The sequence below is a fragment of the Archocentrus centrarchus genome, chromosome 11, assembly GCF_007364275.1.
Source record: "Archocentrus centrarchus isolate MPI-CPG fArcCen1 chromosome 11, fArcCen1, whole genome shotgun sequence".
NCBI lineage: Eukaryota > Metazoa > Chordata > Actinopteri > Cichliformes > Cichlidae > Archocentrus > Archocentrus centrarchus.
Window position 1 is genome coordinate 4,665,817 of NC_044356.1, and position 25,949 is coordinate 4,691,765.

The window sequence follows — 25,949 nt, forward strand, 5'->3', positions numbered from 1 at the left end:
ACAGCGCTAAATGTTTACAGACCAGTTTCATTCCAGTTTCTTACATCAATCTTGTGCCATAAACTGCTCCCAGAACCCCTGCATTAGGACACAGGAGACTCTGCTCATTTTTCATACTCGTTTTGTTTACAGAAACATCTGAATACTGCCTGTTTGAAGATTTTTGCCGGTGGACTGTAAAATGGCACTTTGTCAACCGACAGACCAAAATTAAACATCCGATACCTGCTGCCATAGACGGAAGCCACACTATTCTGTATTTGTAACCACTCTGGTCCACGGCCATCGTACAGGCAGACTGCAGAGGGCCTAACACACTCAAAGACCTCAATGTTTACAAACGCTGCTTATGAAGGATTTGTATTCACAGAGAAATGTTTACATGCAGATGAAGGAGTGACGCCGTGAATCTGCTGAGGATTGGTTCATCAGACAGGACTTTTATAAGCCACCGATTGGAGCGGCTCGCTGACGTTTGGAGCCGTTTGTGACACTTTTTTTTTGGCTTGAGAACTTTGTGATAAAACAATGACGTCTAAAATATTAAAAGGGATGCTTTGCTTGTCCCTTGTTCCCTTGCTTTTGTCCTGCCTCGCTGTTTCCACTGTAACCATCACCACTCGGCGACATGCAGTCGATGATGACATCAGGACTCTGACCGGCGGCGGCGGCTCTGCCGCGGCTGCTAAAACAGGCACCACCTTGTTCCTCCTGACGGGCTACAAGCCGCCGCTCCCACCGCTGCCTGCCGGACCCAAAGTGCCGCCGAAAGCGGCCGAGGTGGAGGACGGGGATGATCCACCGGTGATGGCTGAGCTCCCACCAAAGCCCCTCCCTCAGACCATGTTGCCAAGGAACGTGACGGCGGCTCTGAAGCCTCCGCTCAGTGCGGTCCAGGTGGCTCCACCCCCGAGACAGCTGGTGGACGTGGACGTGTGCAGGTATCAGACTTTTTTGTAGTGTTCACATTGAGTCTTCAAAGGGCCATGTTTGTGAGTTTAATGAAATCCTGTATGATTGAGTGTACGCAAACTGAATGACGGACAAAGCCTACTCAGAAGCACCTTAAATCTGCATTCTCTCTCATCTCCAGCAGGGGGAGACTGTTGCGACTGCAAAGCGAAGTTAGATTGTAGAGAAATTATGGATGAATGACCCCAGTTCTCACTGGATAGTTTTTAGCTCGCTAAAATTTGTCTCATTTTCTAGTTTGGAGCCTTGTTTATTGCAGTGTGATGTTAATTTTTGTCCCCTTTAGAGCAACATGAACAGTAAAGAAGCATGTGCTTTATGGCAGGACTGGGTAGCTATTGTCTCAGTGGGCCTCAGTAACTTGGTTAAAGTATACAAAGGGTCACACGCTGAGCTACTCAGGTGAAACATGATGCATGTTTTAATGAATCAGGCTAAGCTCCACAGGTTTTGTTAAGTTAACAGAAGGGAATGGGTCCATGTTTCCAAAAAATGTTGACTTTATTATGTCTGTGTGGACCGTGCCATAATACATCCACATTTAATGCTACATCAAGTAAAGGTGTATTAATTCATTCGCTGGTAGAGCATTTGCTATTAAAATATAATTAAATACATGGACAGTATAGAAGATGGACACATGGACTGATTAATGAAGTCCAGTAAGAATTTCATCGTCTCCATCTTGGTCTGTTGAAACCAGACACGATGAGGATAATCCTCCTTTCTTTTCCTTTGTAATTATTTTTTGACACATATTTTTTCATTACATCACATATATTCTGACATTTACTGAGGTCACAGAGTGAGGTCACAGAGTGAGGTCACAGAGTGAGGGAGCAGAAGCCTTTTTCCCACAGACTATACAAGCATCTTCTCTCTACCCCCTGCTGGCCATTAACGAGAATGCAGGTTTAAAGCACTTCTGCGTTTCCGTGTTGCCTTTATTTTTGAGACCAGGGAGCTACATCCACCATTTACAGTGTCTATAGTTAAACAGGAGTATAGATTAGTCACCTGAATATCCATCAACATCCATCTATAAATTATTTTTTCGGGAATGGGGAGGGATTATTTAGCTTTTAGCGTGTCAGGGGTCAGATTGAGGTGGTCTGTGGGTTGGTTTTTCATAGTTTGGCCATGTGTGCAGTATAAGTGTGTCCTCGATCAGCGATATCATGATGCCGAGAATTGGTGGAAACAGGCTGATCCATGTTGGATCAATGTATCCCAGTCTGAAACATTTTAATCTGTTATGCAGGAATACCAGTTGAGGAGAGTGAGCTGTTAAAGCATCAACATTTATTTCATCTTGACGCCCAGGAGAGCAAACAGACTTCCCTCTGTGAGGATTCAAGGGTTCTTCTGCCCAGATCAGACTGACATAACTCCTGCTGCCACAGTCAGACAGACAAAAGCCTCATTCATAGTCAGAAACTAATCTCTTCAGAGGCCGCTCAGTCAGTTTGGATCTGAAGTGGGGACATACAAAATTTGGAAAAGGTGTTCACTTTAAAATGTAGACAGAGTCAATTTAGATTAAAATGAAGATAAACTGTATATAAATATCTACGTTTTGTGTTTTGTGTTGAAGTTGTGCGTATGGTCGAGGGGCTGCGCCTCATTAATTTACATCCATTGTGTGATGTCTCGATCACATAAACTCGAGGCACATCATGATTCTCCTCCTTCAGCTCTGATCTTCGTCTCACCGAAGCTCACTGAGAGGCGTCTTGCTGTTGCTAAGCAACGTATAATCAGCTCTAACTCAGATGTGTGTTGGCGAGCCACACGCTACGACTCTCAGCAGCTACAGTCAGGCACAAGAAAGCAGCACAAAACACTGCAGCAGAGACAGATCTCAGTTCTGCAGGTTCCTTCACTCTGCTGTTATTTAGCCTGCGAGCCCAAAAAGGTATTTACCTAAAACGTTTATCTCCTTTGAGACGACATGTTTTGGCTTGAAGTGCTCAGAGAGCTCCTGCAGCAACAAATGTCAGGCAGGGGAGTCCGTGAAATGCTTCAAAACAGTAACAAAATCCTCCCAACGGGCCGAAGACACGAGCCTGCGATTGTGCCGCTTTTTAATGATGCATCAGCACAGAAGCTCACAGATCCTCACAGATGGAGACGCCACAACAGTTTGAAAGGAAGCTTCCTTATTATGGAAGCTTGTTTCCACCACTAAAAAAACAAAATTGCCATCCATAACTTGAAATCTTGAGAAAATACGTTTCGAGTTAGCTCTGCCAATCAGGAAGCTCCATGAAGGTACTTCATTTGCTTGTTACCTGGGAGCAGGAGGCTGAAGGCATCACCTGTCCAACACTGATTCCTTTTATGCAGCGATTATTGGCTAGAAGGTCAAAGGTCAAAAACCTGACAACAGTTTGTTAATGTTTGCTAAACACTGCTAGCTCACTGATACTGTCGCTACCAGCTTTGAGCGTGCATGTGTTGGTGTCATCTGCTTCCAGGTAACAAGGAAATAAAGTACCTTCATGATTGGCAGAGCTAACTCAAAATTTTGAGTTATGGATAGCAAAAACGTTTCTTTTTTTGGGGGGGTGGAAACAAGCTTCCATACTTTCTGGATCTGCACCTAAAAACTTCAGCTACACATTACTGTGATTCAGGCAGCAACTTGCACAACTTGCAAGATGATACTGATGAGCACAAGGAGAAAGGAAGGAAGCTCGATCACAGACCAGCGTTAGACCAGTTTATCCACAGACACCAGTGGATTTTACATCACGGCAGCAGATGCACTTTCAGACTCTCAGCCTGTTTTCTGCTTTGCAGCAGTAAAAAAAAAGAAAAGTTGCTTTTGTTTGGTCAAAATAAGCACAATTCATCACCGGCAAACTTTAAGCACCAGAGGTGTTGACCATGCAATGATCACTTAAGCCACATTTTTAGCTTTAGCTGTAATTGCATCACTACATTAGTGAGCCAAGAATGCACCACATTAACCAATTAAAGAATTCAAAGATATGATGATAGAAAGATATAGATTTAATAGGTTTTAAAGCTACTGTACCCATATGCTCTCATATTCACAGCTCTACCCATCTGTGTGGACTCACTCTGTTCTGACCTTTAGTCAGAGTGGCTCCCATTCCCCACCATGCTCCAGCCACCCCCACCCCCCCCCACCCCCACCCCCACCCCCACCCCCACCCCAAAAAACAAAAATGAAAAAAAACACGGGACTGCAAATCAGGCTTTGGTTTGATAGCAGTCATAATCATCATCATCCATTCTCACCTTGTACTAGCTGTGATTAGCTCATGCGCCCTTATTGCCCTTATGCTGTCCTTTCTTTAATGCATCTTTAACAGGTAGTAAGGATTTGGGAGCAGCTCATTGGAAAACTGCCCCTGACATGGACAAACATATTGGTAGAAATTGGAATTAAAGAATGCTCTTGCTCTGGTAGTCATGATGCTCCTAGTGATGCTCCTGGACCCATGCGCCCAACACTCACATCCCGTGAACTTTCAAGGTCAAAGAAGCATCTAAAGCGGCAGAGATGTCGTACACGGTGGCATCAGTGGTACATTTTTACCATCTTTACTCCACAGGGGTTACTTCGACGTGATGGGGCACTTTGACAGCACGTTCAACTGCTCCCAGGGCAGCTACATCTACTGCTGCGGCACCTGTCACTACCGCTTCTGCTGCGAGCACCAGAGGAGCCGGCTGGACCAGGACTCCTGCAACAACTACAAGTCCCCGGTCTGGGCCGACCCGCAGGTCCCCGTCACCGTGCCCGCGTTGAAGCCCGACCCCGACTTTGAGACGCTTCAGCAGCAGAGCAGCAGGTCAGAGTCTGGATGCCAGAAAAAGTACCACATGTTAGAATCAGAGAATCTCTAAAATCTTTTGTTGCCTTTTGTTACTTGTTTTAATTTAAACATGATTACTGCCACATATCTGGTCACATCAGCCTTTTAAATGATATCAGCCTATCTGCAAATACAGTAAGATGGCATTCACCCAAATTCCCTGGTGTGTCACATCACACTTGGGCTGTCTAAGTGTTCAAAAATTACTTTATGAAGAGCTAAAAACCTTTAAAAGAGGTAAGTTATTTTTCATGAAAGAGATTTCCTGTTTTCCTGGATCAAAGTCAGCCGTGGATTTCAGTGGATACATCCCTGCTTGGAGTGCAACAAATCTGAGCCTGATAAATGGAAGCACAATATTAGTCACAACTACAGATAGAGACATGAATCATACTGAAAAGGGAATAATAAAAACATGAGTGACTTTAATCCAATGTCATTTCCTTTCTATAAACAGTACGGCCTATGTGATCGGAGGCGTGATCTCCTTCACTGTGGTGGTGGCCGTGGGCGTCAGGATTGCCTTCAGCAAGGTGGCTCGTCGACCCCGAAACCGAGACATCAACATGCCCAGGTGAGACTGCCGGACAGCCGCTTTGATTCTCAGTCTACACGTGCAGAACGCAGAAGAAACTCGATGCTGTTCGACCGCCATCGTAACCGTTTAACATCCACCAGAGAACCACTCGGGGTCGGGGTAGATGTGTATATGTTACCTTACTTTAACCCTATACAGATAATTTACCCTCCATCGACCTGGTGGATGTTACTGAATGTTTAGCCACTTTGAGTTTGGTCTTTAGTTTGATGTGGGTGAGTTTAGTGGTTGTAAACGTGCGGCCCATTGCTGAATCATAATCATCTCCCCCCGGAGCCTACAGATGGATGATGGGGCGGTGGGTGGGTTACAACAGGGCAGCAGTGCCATTGGCCCTCTCTCTCCAGAGAGAGAGAGCTGGGAAAGATTGTAGCTTAAATAGACTGCAAAATTTTAAACTTGAGTTTGTTTTATATACACACACACACACACACACACACACACACACACACACACACACACACACACACACACACACACACACACACACACACACACCATTTAGAGGAAGAAGGGAAGTTCAAATAAATCAGTTTTTCTGAAAATCCCAAGACAATAAGTATCATGTTAATGATCCATAAATATGATGTCACCCAGTGGGGGTTGTTTCCCCGTAGACTTCTATGGAACTGGAAAAGCAGAAGGAGTCTCCCCCTGCTGGCCATTAAAAAGAATGCAGGTTTAAGGCTTGTTTTTGTCTCAGTGTTTTATGGACAGTCTATGATTGAAAGGAGTTTGTAGCTTGCAATTATTCACATTACTTTAAATCTAGTTAGTTATTATCTACTTATTATCTTGATTAAATGATTATATGTTACACATGAGATTAAAAAAAGTCAGAAATGAGGTCTCAGAACTGCTCAGTTTGTTGCATATTAAGACGATTAAGAAATGTGAGTATTAGAAAACCTAGATTGCTTTGGACAGGTTTGAAAAATGAAATAAAGTCACATGACAGAGAAAAGAGCACTTGGGACAATATTGAGGTCTGGGTGTTTTTAATGTTTCCTCCACACGATTCTCCTCACGTCTCTTTTATTCCTCTTGTCTTTCTGGCCTTTTGTTTCGCTCCCTCCCTCCTCCCTTTGCTGCGTCAGATCACTGGTGGATATCTTACGTCACCAGTCGAGCCCCGTGCAGCAGGGCGAGAGGAACAACACCACAATGCTGACCACCACCACCTCAGACGGACGCACGTCCAAAAGCCTGTACACCCCCATCCTGCAGATCAAGGACAACCGCAGTGAGTGACGATTACTCAAAAACATCCAAAGCAGTGAGGATACATTCAGGTTAAGTGAGAATTGGAATGAGGCCAGCTGGTCCCGTCCCCAGTGGAAAAAGTGATAACAATCATTTCAGATCCCAGCAACACACCTCTCACTTCAGGTGGAATTGTTTCATTTCAAAAAGCCTCCTGAGATGACTGTTTAACTACAGTAATCTCAGAGGGTCATTTGAAATGAAGCAACACGAGTTCAGACATTTAAAGAGGTGTTCATCTTACAGAAACTCACTTATTTGGATTAAAAGACAAATAGTTAATATGAAAAATAGTAATAGTTTCTAAATCATACAAAAAATGTTTATAACTTTTTGTTTTTTTAGGTAAATTTTCTTTCAGTTCTTTATATTTCTGCATAAATATGACGTATATACACTGGATCATTTCCTTACTGTACCCATCACCAAACCACAATATTTGTTTACTTTCATTTGTTTTATTAGGTTCTCTTTATGTACTTTTAGGACCTTTGTGATGATGAAATTGTGATGTTTTTGATACTATAAGCAGCAAAGTAGAGTCTGCTTTTGTGAATATTTGTAAACTAAAATTAAATCTAGCATCATGGCTTTTCTATTGCTGTTATTTTCACTATTAAATGACTGTGTTGGAGAACGGAAGCAGTAAAAAGGGGCGATGTGCACAGATGAGCTGAAACATTCTGACCACTCACAGATGAATCATATCAGGCTGGGGAAGGTAGTCGACAAAATCCATCAGGAACAAGTGAACCTTTGTATACTCATCACACTGCGATCTAACCACAGGCGTAACAATAGTACGTGTAAATCAGACAGAGTAAAAATAAGACCGCAAACTCCTTGCGACCAGGTAAAGTTGGTGGTTTCCCAGTGATTGCACTGAATTTTTTTTCCATTCAGCAAGTAGTGACCAATGGGTCACCAAGAGGTTGTATGTATAACACCACCAACCTCTGGGAATCACGATCAAACTCAGATTGGTCACAGTTTGCAAATAATTGCCATCTTGTTGATGAGCACAGACTGATCAGTCTGAGTCAGTCTGTGCTGATAAACACAAATTGTCTGTAGTGTGTCTGCAACTGGTTGCCAGCTGGTTATGTTCTTATGTAAAAGCAAGGTTGCAGAGCACCTATGCAATTTTGCAGGTAAATCGCTATCCCAAAGCAACTACATCACTAATTGTGGAGGCTTCTGAATGTGATCAGTTAATGTGAATTTCTGTGTATGTAAACGGCAACTAATTTCCAACTTTTGCTGATTTACCACAGTTATTGCTGTATGATGACAAACTGATTGCATATAATTGCCAACTTGACCCCATTCATTTGCACACTGACAGCAGACTGACAACACACTGGTAGCAGACTGACAGCAGACTGACAGCATGCTGGTAGCAGACTGACACCACACTGGTAGCAGACTGACAGCAGACTGACAACACACTGGTAGCAGACTGACAGCAGCCTTGTAGCAGACTGACACCACACTGGTAGCAGACTGGTAGCAGACTGACAGCAGCCTTGTAGCAGACTGACACCACACTGGTAGCAGACGGACACCACACTGGTAGCAGACAGAGAGCAGACTGATAGCAGACTGACAGCACACTGGTAGCAGACTGACAGCAGCCTGGTAGCAGACTGACAGCACACTGGTAGCAGACTGACAGCAGCCTGGTAGCAGACTGACAGCACACTGGTAGCAGACTGACACCACACTGGTAGCAGACTGACAGCACACTGGTAGCAGACTGACAGCAGCCTGGTAGCAGACTGACAGCACACTGGTAGCAGACTGACAGCACACTGGTAGCAGACTGACACCACACTGGTAGCAGACTGACAGCAGCCTGGTAGCAGACTGACAGCACACTGGTAGCAGACTGACAGCAGCCTGGTAGCAGACTGACAGCACACTGGTAGCAGACTGACACCACACTGGTAGCAGACTGACAGCACACTGGTAGCAGACTGACAGCAGCCTGGTAGCAGACTGACAGCACACTGGTAGCAGACTGACAGCACACTGGTAGCAGACTGACACCACACTGGTAGCAGACTGACACCACACTGGTAGCAGACTGACAGCAGCCTGGTAGCAGACTGACACCACACTGGTAGCAGACTGACAGCAGCCTGGTAGCAGACTGACACCACACTGGTAGCAGACTGACAGCACACTGGTAGCAGACTGACAGCAGCCTGGTAGCAGACTGACACCACACTGGTAGCAGACTGACAGCAGACTGGTAGCAGACTGACACCACACTGGTAGCAGACTGGTAGCAGACTGAAAGCAGCCTGGTAGCAGACTGACAGCACACTGGTAGCAGACTGACACCACACTGGTAGCAGACTGACAGCAGCCTGGTAGCAGACTGACAGCAGACTGACAGCACACTGGTAGCAGACTGACAGCACACTGGTAGCAGACTGACACCACACTGGTAGCAGACTGGTAGCAGACTGATAGCAGCCTGGTAGCAGACTGACATCACACTGGTAGCAGACTGGTAGCAGACTGACAGCAGACTGACAGCAGACTGGTAGCAGACTGACAGCAGACTGACAGCACACTGGTAGCAGACTGGTAGCAGACTGACAGCACACTGGTAGCAGACTGACAGCAGCCTGATAGCAGACTGACAGCACACTGATAGCAGACTGACAGCAGCCTGGTAGCAGACTGGTAGCAGACTGGTAGCAGACTGGTAGCAGACTGACAGCAGACTGACAGCACACTGATAGCAGACTGACAGCAGCCTGATAGCAGACTGACAGCACACTGATAGCAGACTGACAGCAGACTGACAGCACACTGGTAGCAGACTGACAGCAGCCTGGTAGCAGACTGACAACACACTGGTAGCAGACTGACAGCAGACTGACAGCAGACTGATAGCAGACTGACAGCAGCCTGATAGCAGACTGACAGCACACTGATAGCAGACTGACAGCAGCCTGATAGCAGACTGACAGCAGACTGACAGCACACTGGTAGCAGACTGACACCACACTGGTAGCAGATTGACAGCAGACTGACAGCACACTGGTAGCAGACTGACAGCACACTGATAGCAGACTGACAGCAGCCTGATAGCAGACTGACAGCACACTGATAGCAGACTGACAGCAGCCTGATAGCAGACTGACAGCAGACTGACAGCAGCCTGATAGCAGACTGACACCACACTGGTAGCAGATTGACAGCAGACTGACAGCACACTGATAGCAGACTGACAGCAGCCTGATAGCAGACTGACAGCAGACTGACAGCAGCCTGATAGCAGACTGACACCACACTGGTAGCAGATTGACAGCAGACTGACAGCACACTGATAGCAGACTGACAGCAGCCTGATAGCAGACTGACAGCACACTGGTAGCAGACTGAATCTGTCTTATTGTTTTATCATCATTTATAGGCACCAAAGTCACTTTGAAGATGGCAACTAATTGCAAACCTAGTTTTTGAAGCAACAATTTCAAAGACGATGACAAGTTAATTGCTCACAGTAATTTTGTTCGTGCCGTGGTCTCCAGCCACTGTTTTCCGTAGTGTAGCATTAGAGCGATTTTGGCCTGCTGTTAATCTGAGCAGGGACTCGGTCACAGTCACCATGCTGTGTATCCCCCTCTCACCACAGCATCCACAGCTTTCTCTCACCTCTCAGCAGAGGCATACTTCTCTGCACATGTTGTTAGACAGGACTCTGGCATAATGGACAGTCACAGGAAAAGTGGAGGTGAGAGAGGGAGAATTAAAAAAGAGATGATGGTAATTGCAGAAAAACTAGTCAGTCAAAAACACTCTCAAACATGAAAACACTCGGCCTCTTTGTATTCCAGCTTATGTTCAAATTCAGTGACTGTGTGGGTGAAATTTTCAGAAACTTTTGCTTTATGCTTGGATAGAAATCTGCATAAGCAGACAAATAGACTTTCTATATACCTGCTTGTATCAAAATTAATGTGATATTTAAAATAAAACACCATGTCATTAACACGTCATATCCTAGAAAACGCTGAATTGTTCCTTTGCTGCAGCTTTTGTATAGTTTTGGATGCGCACTCTCTCCACCTGCCTTTACTCTCCTTTTGAGTGTAGTTCATCTGCCAAAATGAGGCAAAACATCTTCCAGTAATATCATTAAAGGGGATTACTCAGTAAAAACAAGATATAGTGACAGTATAACACATAGGGTTAGCCTGAGTAGCTGGGATAGAGTCAAATCCCCAGCCTGAATATTATATTAGTGTGGAATGGTTTAAAGACATCAGATGACAAAGCTGGTTTAGCTGCACAGGAAGTGCTAACGGACAAGTGTTCCTAATGTTTTGGCTCATCAGTCTCTTAAAGGTTCTTGTATGCCGGCTGCTGCTTTTTCTAAATATTCCTAGCACGGTGAATGTGTTGGTATTTATTTAATATCTCTATGAAATGATTTAAGCTGTTGGAATTCTTACTCTTATTTAAATGCATGTGTTGCCCACACACAGAGCAGCTTTGTGTTGAATCTGCTGCTACTAAAGTCAGCACAACCATGCAATCAAATTTGTGTGATTTCAAAAAGTTTTCCAGGGATTTGATCAAGTTTTTCCTCTCTGATGGTGATCAGAGTGGAGGTGAATGTTTCTGTTTTCTCACTCACACACACTCACACACACACACACACACACACACACACACACACACACACACACACACACACACACACACACACACACACACACACATACGTTTCTCTGTCACTCTGCCACATCTCTCAGAAGAGCAGCTCTCTTCTTTCAGCCTCTCCAGGATTTCAATTGTTCTCTGACTCTGCAAATAAGGTTGGAAATTCACCAAAATCTCGCCACGGAAAAATGTGCCAAACATAGTGGATTTTTTTCTTTAGCTGCTCTTGATTTTCATGAGGTAACAATAGTAAGAGCACCTTGTAGTACTAAAGCCTGAGATTTGTCTTTTTGACCAGAATATATGAATCCAGTTACACTGCAGCTGAAACTGGATCATCTCTGCAGTTTCCACACAGCTGCTGCTGATAAATCTCCTCATTTATTTCTCCTTGAATAATTATTTCGCTTTTGAAATGCTACAGAACAGGTATAAAAAGCCAAAGTGAGGCCTTTTCAGTCTCTTATGTTCAACAGAAACTCCACAAGCTCAGTTTGCAATCATGTAAAAGAGAGAGTGCCTAAAAATCTGTACTTTAAGGAGCTGGATCTTTAAAAATGGACCCTTTGTGTATGTTCCCAACTCTAGAGTTCTATTCTTGGACTCTACTAGAGTGACTTTGCATGAGTCAGAGTAATCATTTATCTTATACTGGGCCTTGGTCCAGCCTTTATAGCTCCTCCACCTTTAAATAAACTTTCTTCTGATTGGCTAGACCAGGTGGGTGGGGTTTCTGTACCTGAGATGACCTTTTATGGATAGTCGCTCTCACTGCCATCACAAAAAGCCAAGAGTAGAAAAACTGGACTCATATGAATGACACGTGCATACACTGACCTCATTATTTCAACCTTTGGCCACATTTAATATAACCACCACCACTGAAACAGATCATCCATGAATGCGTAACAGTTAACTGTAATAAAGTTTGTCATTTAAATAAAAGATGCAAAAATCAGCGACTTCCTGGAGGGCCTGATCTGTCTCTGTACTGTCCTCTCTCTTCTCTCGCTGTCCTGTCTCACCCACTGTCTCTCTCTGTCTCTGTACTGACACAAATGCTTACTCGACATGCCTCCCGTGTCTCTCGAGTGGCTGTCCCATCAGTTTGTCGGCTCTGCTCTCTTTGCAGCTGGGAACTTGCACCACCATTTTAACCAGCAGGGGTCTGCTTCCAGCCCCAAACACTCTGCTACCATCGGTAAGCCTCGTGGTTAGCAGCACAGTTGGTTGTGAGCCGGACTCACGGCCTCACCACCACCACTGTCTGTCTGTCTTGATGTCAGTATGACGGCCTGTTGTGCTGCGCTCTTAAAACAGCTGTGCCATTGTCAACTCCACCCTGTGGCTGCGCACAGATTGGTGCTGGAAATCACAGTGTGCTGTACAGTTGGAGTGATTTCTCTGTCACACGGTGCTGTTGAAACTGACAGATCTTTCATAAGAGTGTGAGCTTAAACTTGTCTGGCCTGCCCTCCGCTTAATGCAAGCCTGTCTGCCCTATTCACTCACTTACCCCCACAAGCCTGCTTCCAGATGTGTTTGTTCGTCCTTCCCCGTCTCTCTGTGCAGCAGCGATGTGCAAGTGTGATACTAAACATGGAAGGAGGTCACCGCTTTAACCTGTGTCTGTTTTCACAGGCGTTACACCGAGAAAACAGAAAAGCAATGCTAGCACGAGTGATTCATCTGCGCCAGAGGTCACTGTGCTGCACCCAGGAAGCACATGAACTCCTACTGCAAGCCAAATAATTATCTGTGAAGGCTGATTTTATGCCTCTAACATGGCAGGAAACGGGATAAGGTTGCCATGGAAATATGATGATGTTGATGGAGAAGAGCATGATTTCCATTTAACTTTTTAAGTTGTTTCAGTGCCAGTTTTTCCGAGCCATTACACCTACATGTGCCCCTCACACAGTGAGTTACACAAGAAGGCAACAGCAAAGAGTAAAACCAGCCAAGAGGACGGCAAATATTAACCAACAAATACAAATACCTCATCATTTTTACCTTAAACTGCAGGAGCAAATCTTTAATCAATACATATAACACATAATCTCCCCAGCTGCTCCCTTACGTTAAAGTTTTCTCTATCAGGAATGGACTGAAAGAAAGACAGAGGGCACACAGGAGGCCCAGACTATTATTGCATATGCAAAAGACATTATCTGTCTAAATATGCACTAGCTGTATTGTGTGCATTAGAGTGAAGGGGGTGGTCAGATATGGTTTTATCTTTATAACTGTAAATCAAAGAATATGATCAATAGGCAAAAAAAATCCATATTTTTAGGAGTAAAATGTTTTGTAATGGAGCCATTTGCGGCTCTTACTAACAATCTGAGAGACTGCCTTGTGCATAAATGTATCAATCATACCCAAAAAAATGTAGCTTCATTCTTCTTTTTGACTGTAACGCTGACCAGAATTTACACAGTAAACATTTCAATAATCATTGAGACTCATCAGGATAGTGTCCTCCTCCCATAGACTTCTGCACAACCAGACTTCTTTTTGATTCCACCTTGCCCCCCCCCTCTCTGTGTGGAGTTTGCATGTTCTCCCTGTGTCTGCGTGGGTTTCCTCCCACAGTCCAAAGACATGCAGTTACTGGGGTTAGGTTAATTGGCCACTCTAAATAGGTGTGAATGTGAGTGTGGATGGTTGTCTGTCTCTCTCTGTTGGCCCTGCGACAGGCTGGCGACCTGTACAGGTGTACCCTGCCTTTCGTCCTATGACAGCTGGGATAGGCTCCAGCCCCCCTGTGACCCTGAACAGGATAAGCAGAAGAGGATGGATGGATGATTCTCATTTTAGCTAGTGTACTTTGCGATTGGCTGCAAGCTACCTGAGTGTGTCACCTGAGTGTACGCTGGAAACCCAGGGGTACCGTCTCCATCCATCAAAAAGACAAAGTTCAGAAAATAAACACCTGAATGTGCATTTTTTTTTTCATGTTATGGAAGGTTTTTTAAAAAAAAATCTTTTCTGTCTCTCCTTGCAAAGTAAATATTTAATGTGTTATTTTTTGTATTTAATCTAAATTCAGTTATTTATGCAGTGCTGTTTGATTTAACCAATCAAACACAGGGCAAGTTTGGAATAAAAAATAGTTAATTAGAAAATGCACACACTGAGGTTTGGAGTAATAGCTCATGCTGGGAATGATGCTGGTTTATAGTCTCAGTGAGGTGGCAGGTGGCTGCTCCCTGGTCTGTTTCTGCACCGTTACAGTTTTCCATCAAGTGGATGAAGGAAATGTCTTTGTTACATTCACGGGCTGCTCAATAAGTTACCAAGGGCCGCTTTTGGCCTGTGAGCCACACTTTGAGAAGCTTCAAGCTAAGGCTGAGGTTACTCTGTGAACAGGAAACTGCTGCATCGCAATACCAAAGAAGCGGGCGTGCTTCAGTGAGTAAAATTAAACTTCTGGATAACGGAGGCGGCCTTGATTTCAGATCTTCAGTCAGTCCCATCAGTTTTGGTGGTTTGACTTCAATCGTGACAGTTTATTCCTGATGCTTTTGATTGTGACGGTGACCTTTTGTTCTTTGCATCACTGCTCTGGTCCTGTGCTGGATAAAGTTAACAGCCTCCTGATACGATACAAGAACAGAACACTTCAGCTCTCTGAGTCACACACTCTGCTCGCACTGAGCAAAGTTCATTTTTCCAGGACACCATTACCAAACCTCTCTGTCAGCCATCGTAGGTGTTCAGAAAAAAAAATCAATTACCTCTCACTCATGGAAATTACCAAGCTAATTTAGCATGCTGGCACAAAAACGCAGAGCAACTGGTAGGAAATCTGATGCTTTCCACCTTTTACGTTCTCCACAGCCTGCAACCTGCTGCTCAGCTCCTGCCTATAAGCCATATGATCTCAGAGCTCAGAGCTGGCATTGCTTTTACCCCACCGTGTGTGTGTGTGTGTGTGTGTGTGTGTGTGTGTGTGTGTGTGTGTGTGTGTGTGTGTGTGTGTGTGTGTGGGCGTGTTTGCGTGCGTGCGTATGGAGTTAGCGGTACAGAAGTCGATGTAGCGTGTGTTCCCTGGGTGGCACTTAACAGAGACAACATTGGCCATTATTGCCCATTACTGTCAATGGTCAATGACCAGTATATGTCCTGCAGTTATCTTAACAAGATCGCAGCTCATAGCTGTTACCGCCCTGAACAGACTCACCATTAATTATATCTGCGTCTCAGACAGGAAGCAGCAGCAAATGGCCACAGTTATGCAACCTTTAATCGCTGCTTCATAGTTTTTCTCACATTTCTAACCTTTCCAGCATCCTCTGCTGACATTTAGCAGGCGGTCGAGCTCCTCAGATTCCTCTGTAACAATGATCCAGCAATGGGTGGCACGTGTTTGTCCACTGCTTCTGTCCGTTTTGAATGCACAGAACCTACACATGTCAGGTCACCTGTGTGCACCTACATGTTGGGTCATTCCCACTGCTGCTTGTTTGCTGTTTGGAAACTATGAATGTACTTGTACACCTTATGATGTAATGGATATGAGTATATGTGTTGCAAAACACCCTGCCCCTCCCCCATACCGCAAACCTTACATAAGACAAATCATTTTTTATGTGTATTGATCGCTGTGCTGCTTTTGCTCTTTGCATAAATGTGAACGTGTGTGTGTGTAGATTCCTCCTGAAACTATCAGTGTATTTCTGTGTATTTACATGTGGCTGATCTGTTTGTGTTATTGAGCCTCAGATGAACAGCACAGAGTCGTATAAATAGATGGTCGCCATGGAGCTCAGAGACACTTCCTGTTTACTGATGGTTAACCAGCTTGTATAATCTTCTGGCTCTATCACTTCTTCATTTTCTTCTCTTTGTTCTTCTTCACCTCCACATCATTTCTTTTATCCTCCATATCTCACCCCTCCTTCATCCTCCCTCTCTGACCTCCGCCCCTCTTCTATAACTGTTTCCCCTCCATCTCCTCCTCACTTCTTCATCTTCCTCTTCTTTCCCTTCTCTGCCTCTTTCTGTCTCTCTCCCCAGAGCGTGGACCCCGCATGAACAACACCCCCCAGCTCTCCTCCGGGCCCACCCTGATTTCTGGTAGCATCAAAGGTGCAGGAGGCGGCGGCGTCATTGGAGGCAACATGAGACACAACAGCAGCCACCCGTCTTTCTCGCACTCCTTCCACAACCTGGCCCAGCTGCCACCGTCCTACGAGGCAACCATGAAACCTGAGATCAACCGCTACAGCTCGCTGAAGAGGCTGGGTGAGTCGCTGGGTGACGAAGGGACAGAAAAGCAGGACAGGGGACAAAAAGGGAAACCCGAGGAAGGCCTGGAAGTTTGTATTATACTCTGAGCCTTTGTAGGTTACACTTGTGGATCACAACCACACAAAAATGACATAATTGTTTAGGCTTGAAATAGGTGTCCGTAGCAGGGGGAGTTTGGCGAATGCAGTTTGAAAGTTCAGCCAGGCAGCAGAGGAGCAGGGTGGCTGTCGCTCAGAGGGCAGACCAGGTCAGCTACTAATTGCAAAGTTAGCGGTTCGATCCCTGGCTGCTCTAGTCTGCATGCTAAAGTATCCTTGGGCAAGATACTGATGCCTCCATTGGAGTGTGAATGTGTGAGAATGTCAGATAGAAAGCACTTATGTGCAGAAAAAAGTGTTTGTGTGGCTGGGTGAATGAGGTGTGTTTATAGAGTGCTCGAGTAGAAAAGTGCTGTATAAGAACCTGTTTCCCATTTTAGTGGCTGCACAAGAAAATCTGCAGCCTTACAAAACCAGGCAACACAGAGATCAAATTTAATACTCACAGCTTCAGTCTGCACATAAACAAACACATTATCTGCATCTGTCTGTCATGATGTGTGCGCTCTTAACCCGATCATGAACTCCCAAAACTTTGGATCCTACACTTTTACTCACTTTCTAGCATCTTTCCTTTGACCCTGCCTACAGGAAAACTCCTCCATCTTTCAGTGTAAACTCCATACATCCATTTTCTTAGCAGCTTATCCGAATAATCGCAGCTAACGCTGAACAAAAGGTGTTGTACACGCCGGGCAGGTTGCCAGTAAACTAGAACTGTGCGATTCCTGGAGAAGCTGCAGAGTGAAGCTGCCTCGTTCCTGCAGGAGGAATTGAACCCATACCCCCGGTGATGAGTGGACAGCCGTGGTTACCACCTGAGCCACCAGGATAAAAGCTTAATTATTAGCTTGTTTTTGATTTAAATACACAGAAGTGGTTCTAAACTGTTACATTTAGGATCTGTAATGGAAACCTGTTATCCACAGTGTCTAATCAAGGCTAATATCCTGCTTTATATCCTGATTTTTTCTGTCCTGAAAAGGAAAGATGCTAATTTAATTTCTTTATAGACTGCTGGCTGGCTTAATGTACAATATATCATAATTTATTGTTAGATTTTATACTGCTAATCTGAACCTGTAAAATGCTGAGTCACTGGTCTCATCCCTGCAGAGGTCATCATGGCTGCTGTTCACCTGCAGGACAGTTTCAGAGAGATGTGATCAGTTTAAAGAGGGGAGGAAACTAAACAAGCAGGCGGTCAGTGTGACAGACTCACTCCGGCTTTCACTTCCAGACACCATCGGTGTGCCGTTATTGATCATGAGTTTCTGTGGGTGATCAGTGGGAGTGGAGTGGGTTTGATGAGGTCCAGAGCACGTTTCTGTAGTCATTTGATATTCTTAGATCATATGTACAGTGCTTATATTATAAATAGCCATATGTAAAGGGTTTGTTAGCAGAAACCAGGATAAGTGGTACAGGGCATGCAGGTGAGACAGTACAGGGACTGAGCAGCAGAGGAAGGAGGTGTTGGCAGCTTCCTGTGAAGCTGCACTTTGTTACATGTATTTTAGTTTCCTGTGTTTTGGTTATTTGTTAATGGGCTGAATCCTGATACACTGGCTCCTTGCAGTGATTTTTAGTCATGAATGTGAGTGAAAAGGCCTTACTGCACCATCAGCGCTGCCTTACAGTGTTTTCCATGTTGACAGCTTCACTTTGTCTCTGTAGCCTTATGAGCTTCCTTTAATGTGAACTTACTGACTGCATGAAGAAGCTATTGGCTACTGAGGGCTGATAGAAACAGGTAACGCCCTCAGGTCGTTGGTTATGTTGAACCCTGTGGCTGTGCTGATGTTTCCAGCTGGGGACATCAGCCCTGTATTACACTGTCTTTTTGCAGCCGGGTTAATCAGCAGCATGCTGCTGATTGAGCAGTGGACCTAAAGGATGGAACCACGCATGGCCTCTAAGATATGTGAGAAATAATCGTCTCACTGTCTTCTGAAGGTGTAAACTGTTAAAGAGCCAAATGAAAGGCTGAGAATTTAGAAAGGCGAGAAGATGGAGTCAGATGAAGGAGATGGATGATGAGATGAGCGAGAATTAAAGAAATATTGGAAGAAAAGGATATTGGGGGGGGGGGGGGGGGGGGGGGGTATTTCCTCCCCCCCCAATACAAATAAATTATTTGTAATCAGGGAAGGCTGGCTGGATAAATAAAGATCCAGCATTAAAGGGTAAAAATGAGATGCTCAGGAAGATAGAGATGCAGTGAGCATGAGTGAGCAGATGGAGAAGAGAGATGGGAGAGGCAGTGAAAGAAAGGAAGAAGGGAAGGAAAGAGATGTGGAGGTAGGGGGAGGGGCACTGGCTGGTCTGCAGGGGCCCGGCTGCCTTCGACGGGGAGGCAGTGGCTGCTCGCCTCTCTCTCTCTGTCTTTACCTCTCTCGCCCTGTGAGTGCTGAAGCCTGCAGGGGGAGGGGAGTCGCCGCTGCAGGTTGAGTGATGGATCGTTGCTACGTGGGGGGTCACGTGTGTGTGCGTGTAAGCGGCGTGGCTTTTCGTGAACATGGAAGCATTAATGAGGTGGAAGCAGAGCCCAGATGAGGTTCTTTATTGTTTCAATTCAATCAAAACAAGGAAACACTTCAGTACTTCCACTCATTACGCCCCACATCAGACTCACAAATCTTCAGCCCTCATATTTGTTTGTATATTCATGGATGAGCATCTCGGTCAGCGTCCTGCAGCCTTTTAAGGAAATTGGGAAAAATCCCAGAGAGAAACAGATGCCGTCCCATAATTCACTTCCTTTTTTTCCTTCTGTTTGGTCACCGTGTTTTTTCGTCTTTGTTGTCTGTCCCTCTCTCATATCGTTGCGCTGTCTCACATGGCTGAGTAAATGGATCTCTATTGCAGGCAGTTATGCTCCTGCAGCATGAATGAACACTGCATTTTCCTCAGGAATTAAAATCACCTGCAGATAATGAAAAAGAGAGAGAATTGTAGCACTTTGCACACTTAACCTACGACTGAATGACAGACTAGAGTTTTTTAGGTGGTTCTGTTTTCTCTGTGTGCTCCTTCACTGACAGATGATGTATGAGAACATGTGCAGGGCTGCAGAAGACCTACAGAGGTTTGAGTTTATGCAGATAACAGAACCAACAGTGAAACGATTTTGTGTTTTGTCCTTTTGTTCACGTTGTAACCAGTCATGGTGGATGGCTGCCCCCCCCGAGCCGGGTTCTGCTCTGAGGGATTTCTGTGATTGGTGGGGGTCTCATTGTTGGGCCTCAGGCCCATTCCCACATGAGGAAAACAAACAGAGGAACACTGGGACAGCACACAAGTAATGCTGGGAAGCTTGCCTACAACGGCAAACAGAAACAGCTCCACAGGTTGCATACGTACACACAGCTTAGCTAACTGGAAACAGGTGTGACTGAGGCCACAGAGGTGGAACTGATGAAGGAGATAATTACAGAAGGAAGTAAAACTAAGCGCAGGAAAGACAGGACGCTGCTTTTCTTCCTCACTGAGAGAAGCAGGTCCGAGTCTCCAGACACTGAGGAAAGGAGCCTCGGTGCTTCCTTTATTACCTCATTTAACAGAGGATACTCTGGAGCATCCTTCACAAAAGGACTGAAGATATTTCCATCCCATAATTCATAGCAGCTGGCTATTCATGTAAACCATTAACAACTGACAAAGTTTTGTCAGCTGACAAAGATCATAGAAATATCATAGTTCTTCATTTCCTGCCATAACCTGCTGATGTGTCTTGAATTTTCAACAGCTTTTCTCCAGGTTTGTGGCTTCTGTGACCAAAGTAGACTTATATAAACTCTCTAAATCCAGATTATGAGCTATGTGAATTCATCAAATTGTGTTAGTAATGCGTGCTGTTGTCTTGCAGCCTTTAGGATTATTGTGAATTAATTTGGAAAAAGTGATGGGTGGAGGAAATCTTTGGTCATTGAAGGGGTTACACTGGATCATCATTCCAGTGAGAAAATGAGAAGGATTTCATTTAAAGGCTCTCGTTTTTCAACCATTAAAATCACCGACATGTTGGTTCACCTGCTGAAACACATGGTAGGAACCAGGTTCTGTGTTCCTAACTCTCCTTTACGCCTTTCCTTCACCTCCACTGAGACCAAGCAAAATGAAAAGGAGGTAGAAACTCATTTTTCAGACTATTCAACCCCCCCTCATAAAAAATAAGCTTCAGGGCCTAAAGTGAACCCAGTGCTACAGTGCCTTCATTCTGCTCTCTTTCTAATAGCCAGCAGGGGGCGAATCCTCTGGTTTTGAGAAGAATTCCTTTTTTCACCTGTGACCTGGTAAATGCTTCCTCCTTGTAGTCAAACAGGAGGACGAATCAGGAGACACCGCATCGGTCGTGTGAGAGTGCGGTGTCCCCCGTCCTCGGTCAGCTCCGCCCCTCTTTTGTCAGGTTTGGTTTCAGGTTGCTCTTAAATTTCATTCTGAGTGGCATTAAAGATATGAAGCTGTCAATGTCATGCTGCTCTATCTGTGCTCTGAGGTGGATTACAGCACTGACTAAAGCCCCCCCCCACACACACACACACATTTAAAACACCTCTGCAGACTTGAAGTGATGGCAGCGAGCACTTTAAACGTGAGGCTGGATGATTTTATTTCCCAGGGACCGATGGCTTCCACAGAGGAATGTAAAACCTGTGTTAACCACACTCTTCCACTTCTGCTTCTCTGATTATTAGATTCCTGCTTTTTCAAAGGAAACCAGCCCGAATGTCAGCTTTGGTTAAACACTCCTTCAGACAGAGAATAAAACGTTGTCATTGTGACACATGAAGAGGGAATACAGCCTTTCCGTGAAACCTGGTCCCTTTAATGCCGTTCCCCAGACGGCGCTGCAGAAAGGACACTGATAAAGGTTTCTTTGTCTAAGGAGGGCCGCCAGGGAGAAACCTTGAGATAATTTGGCCTTATTGGAGGGGAGTAAACAGAGAGAGTGAGGACAGAGAGGGGAAAGAGAAGCAGAGAGAAAAAGCTCGAGCAGGCAAAAGGTAAAAAAAGGAAAAGAACAGCACGGAGAACGGTGAAGACAAAGAGAAGGAGGGCAGGAGAGGGAGAGGAAAGGAGAGGAAGGGGGGTGAGGAGGCAGAGAGGTGGCTGGTTAAAGGTCAGCTTTAAATTGGCTCTTGGGGAGCTGCTTCCATGGAAATGCTTTGAAGATTAAAGGCTATGCACAGAAGCTCTGCTTCTCACTGTTAGTGAAAGTGACTGTTTCTTTCTCCTTCACTGCGTTCTTCCCTCTTTACATTGTTCCTCCACTTCTTTGTTTTCACATCATTTATCATATTTCACCGCCTTTAAAGTCGATTTTCACCTCACGTCCTTCCTGTCTTTGGCCTCGAGCTTCTCTTCTACCTTTATTCTTTTATGCCTCATGCAATATACAGCATATCTCTCCTTTTGCATTATCCATTTGTGCCTTCTGTCTTTGCTTCTTGTCCTCCTCTGACAACATGTCATTCTCACTTCTGCCTTTTTCACCTCCTCTGTCTCTTTTGAGTCGTTTCAGTTCATGAAACCCTCCATGAGGTTATCTTTTCTTTCTTTATTTGCATTTTTCTCCCTTGTTTATTGCTCCACTCTTCATGTTTTCTCTTGGGGTGAGATTCGTTCTCACAGTCTCACAAGGTCCATGTAGTAGTTTTATTTTGTAGGAGCTCTTCACCACGGTGCATGACCTTCACGAGCATGCACCCAGGTCTTCCATACTTTTTTCCCACTGTGGTCTTTAAAGTGACGCCCACTCGCTCATCATGAATTCACAGCACGGTTGCTTGCACCATTGTCACATGTGTGCAGTCAGACATTATAACATTGTTTAAGGAGACCCTCAGAGAATCCTGAGTAGAAATCTTTGGGAGAATAGATGCCAAAGAGCCAGTTAACCAGCTGCTGTACTGACACATGCCCACTCTAGGTGTTCCTAGCAGTTTAGTCTGTGCGCTGGCACATCGCACGTCTCATTATTTTAGTAAAGATTCGTGCAAATGCACTTTTTTAAAAACTTTATCTTAGCTTGCTAAGAATTAGCTTGAATTGAGTCGGCTGTAAAGAGTCTGTGTACTTGAACAGTACTAAACCATATTTTTAGATACCACACCACACTAATTTTTGATGTGAATTCTATACATATGAGAGGTTTTTTTGTCCCAGTTACTGAAACTGTCTGGATTTGGCTGCTGAGACTTGCCTCATAAGGACTTTGCATAGTGAGGTTAGACTGACCCACATGCTGCAGGGCATCCCTTTGGGTCAGGATAGAAAACGGGGTTCAGGTGCACTGTGTCGTGCACATATACATATGCCTCGATCTCCTTGTGTCATAACCAAACGCACCCTCTGAGTTCAAGCGGCCACATTTTCCATCACTCACTCAGACCTGATGGAGTCGTCACCCCCACCCTGCCATCCTGTGAGTCATTAACAGCTCACATGAGCCAAAGTGAGAGTGGGTATTATATATACCTGGGAATGCTGGGTTTCAGGTAGCTGGTTATGTAGGCCACCATCACCTGTTCAATGAAGGCCGTTCCACGTGGACATAGATGGTGTCCTTTACTGTCTTCTCTCTGTTCATATGTCTTTGCAGTGGGTGATGAACTTGATGTCCCAACAGAAAGACTAGCATGGTAGAAGTTTTTGCAGCTTTTTGATGCTTTTTTCTGTGTATGACAGTAACGGTGTCAGCGGTGTCGGCGGATGCAGCTTCCTGGAAAGCGAAGCTGCAAAAGTGGATTAAAGCTGCAGTTTCTCTTGAGAGTAGCGAGGGGCGTATAAAAGTCTGCTCCCCTGATCGCTGACCTCAGCAGACCCTTTCCTGATGAGTTCACGGTCTCTACCTTAATTAATACAACATGAATTTCATTTTGTAAATTAAAAATCACTCGCTTGCACCTCCTTCGTGATGATGAAGCACAGACAGCATGTGGAGCAGTGTGAGGTCTGGTATGTCTCAGTCTGTTTCCTGACTCTGAGAGTTTCATCTTTATGCTGACTCCAGAGGCTCACCTGAGAGCGGCTACAGGACTCAGCCTCTTCTACGAACTGAACACTCTATTAATCATCAACAAATGAAATAGCTTTTTACATATTACACAATTCTGTCTTTGTTTTTCTGAACCAGAGAAAGAACTCGATGAGTACTCCAGCTACTACAGCTCCAAACGCCGGTCCAACAACGCTCCACCCTCCTTCCACTCCTCTCAGCACCACCTGCCCTGGGGAGGAGACTACATGTCGGGATCCAGAGGCACGCTACCCCTCCACGGCTCCCGGCCTCACCTCCACATCCCGTCCTCCACTCCGAACCCGTACCCGCTGCCTTCCCAGACACATTACACCAGCTCCAGCTTCGACAGGCCGCCGCGACGCGTCCGCTCCCAGGACCAGCTGCTGGCACTCGGCGAAGGCAACACGCTGTCCCGTTTGTCCAAGAACCAGCAACACCAGTACTACAAAGCCATGATGAGCACCAGCAGGAGCTCTACATCACAGACACTCCGCAGGTGAGAGCAGACATAAGAGGTGAGGTGTGATCAAATAGGACAAACAGATGAAATACTAAAGACAAAGGAGTCAGATCAGAGACGAGGAAGATGAGAGAAAAGCAGGGATCATAAAGATATGAGATGACATGAGAAGATGGAGGTGAGACGAGTCAAATCCCATTAAGAAAACATAAGAACAAAGGGAATCAGAGTGTGATATTTAATCAGTGTCAAGAGTGAGACCGTGTCATTAAAGTTTCACGAGTCTGACAGGTGAGGGTCCACGCTGTGAAATTTATGCAACAGAAACTCTGTTCGGTATATTTAGACAAAGGTCCCATATTATACCCATAAAGTTATTCCTAACAACTTCCAAGTTTGAGCTCATTCATCCTTACACGGCTGTTGTTTTAGTGTCTGTTTCACCCTCGATAATTAAACATCGATAATAAGGATGGTATAATAGAGGGACGCAGACACTGTAACCTCATGCTTTTATTTTAGTCACCTACATTTAGAATCCTAACTTTAGCGTTTTGGCCATCGTGTTAATTTTCTGGACCCAGAAGTGACTATATTTGGATGAAAGGGTAAAAATATGAGCCAAGGTTAACGAGTTGCATCGAAGAGACGAAGCAGACACAGATATCTGCCAATCAATGGTAATTAACATACTAATAAAATAGTAGAATTGTACTCACCGAAGCTGGAGCAGCAGCGTCTTGGACAGGTAATACCACACATTTAAAATGCTCCAAACCAACAGCACAAACACAGGTCAGCGACTCAGATCAGTCACAGTGAGGACCACCACACACCTGTCGCACACAGGTGCATTATTTACCAGCTGCACCACTTTAAGCCTCATAACTACCCAAGTGGATCAATTACAGACATGTTTGTTATGAAGCGGAAAATGTGTGTTTGTTGCTCGCTGTAAACATGTTTATTTCTGCATACTAAGATGCTCATTTTAACATTTGTGCTGGTGTCAGTCTTCTGAATGAAGCACAGCTCTTTAGATCTGTGTGATGTCGGTGAGAACAGGTATCCCTGATACTTTCAGAGAAGCTCCGCCCACCCACTAGTCAAATCTTCTTTTTATGAAGGGCACCCAATCAGGAGAAGCTGTGTAAGAGAAAGGAGGAAGTCATTATAGAATAAATAAGAATTATTGTGAACCATGCAAAGCTACTCTATCAGAGTCCAAGAATAAAAACATGTAGCTGAAACAGTACATAATACTAAACTCGATACCCAGGAAAGTATAAACAATAACATCAGATATTATTTTAAAATTATCTGACATAGGAAAAAAATACATTGACACTGTATATACGCTGCTCAAAAAATGAAAGGAACACTTTGAAAACACAATCATGCTAATATTTATATGGACGGGGTAATGTGTTAGGAATTAAAGGATGTCACATTATTTAATGGAAATGAAAAGTATCAGCCTGCAGAGGCTGAATTCAAAGACTCCCCAAAAATCAAAGTGAAAAATGATGCAGGGTAGTTCATGCTGCCAAAATTTCATTGCACCAACTCTAAATGCTACTCAGCAGCTTGTATGGCCCCCCATGTGTTTGTATGCATGCCTGACAACATTGGGGCATGCACACAAGCAGACACACAGGGGTGGTGTCCTGGAGGATCTCCTCTCAGATCTGGACCAGGGCATCGCTGAACTCCTGGACAGTCTGAGGAGCAACCTGATGGTGTCGGA

The 25,949-nt window shown here is 44.8% G+C and overlaps 1 protein-coding gene across 2 annotated transcripts in view; it reads left to right on the top strand.

Moving 5' to 3' along the window:
* Positions 1-303: 303 nt before the first annotated feature.
* The window catches only part of LOC115788719 (protein shisa-7-like), a 33,594-nt gene continuing 7,948 nt past the window's right edge, over positions 304-25,949 (top strand). The window contains exons 1-7 of one of the 2 annotated variants that reach the window (XM_030741861.1): positions 304-941; positions 4,557-4,796; positions 5,278-5,394; positions 6,516-6,661; positions 12,497-12,565; positions 16,387-16,614; positions 23,857-24,238. In XM_030741861.1, the coding sequence (XP_030597721.1) occupies positions 529-941; positions 4,557-4,796; positions 5,278-5,394; positions 6,516-6,661; positions 12,497-12,565; positions 16,387-16,614; positions 23,857-24,238 (1,595 nt within the window). In that variant the 5' untranslated portion in view covers positions 304-528. The remainder of the gene's footprint in view (positions 942-4,556; positions 4,797-5,277; positions 5,395-6,515; positions 6,662-12,496; positions 12,566-16,386; positions 16,615-23,856; positions 24,239-25,949) is intronic. The other variant, XM_030741862.1, reaches the window with a different exon arrangement.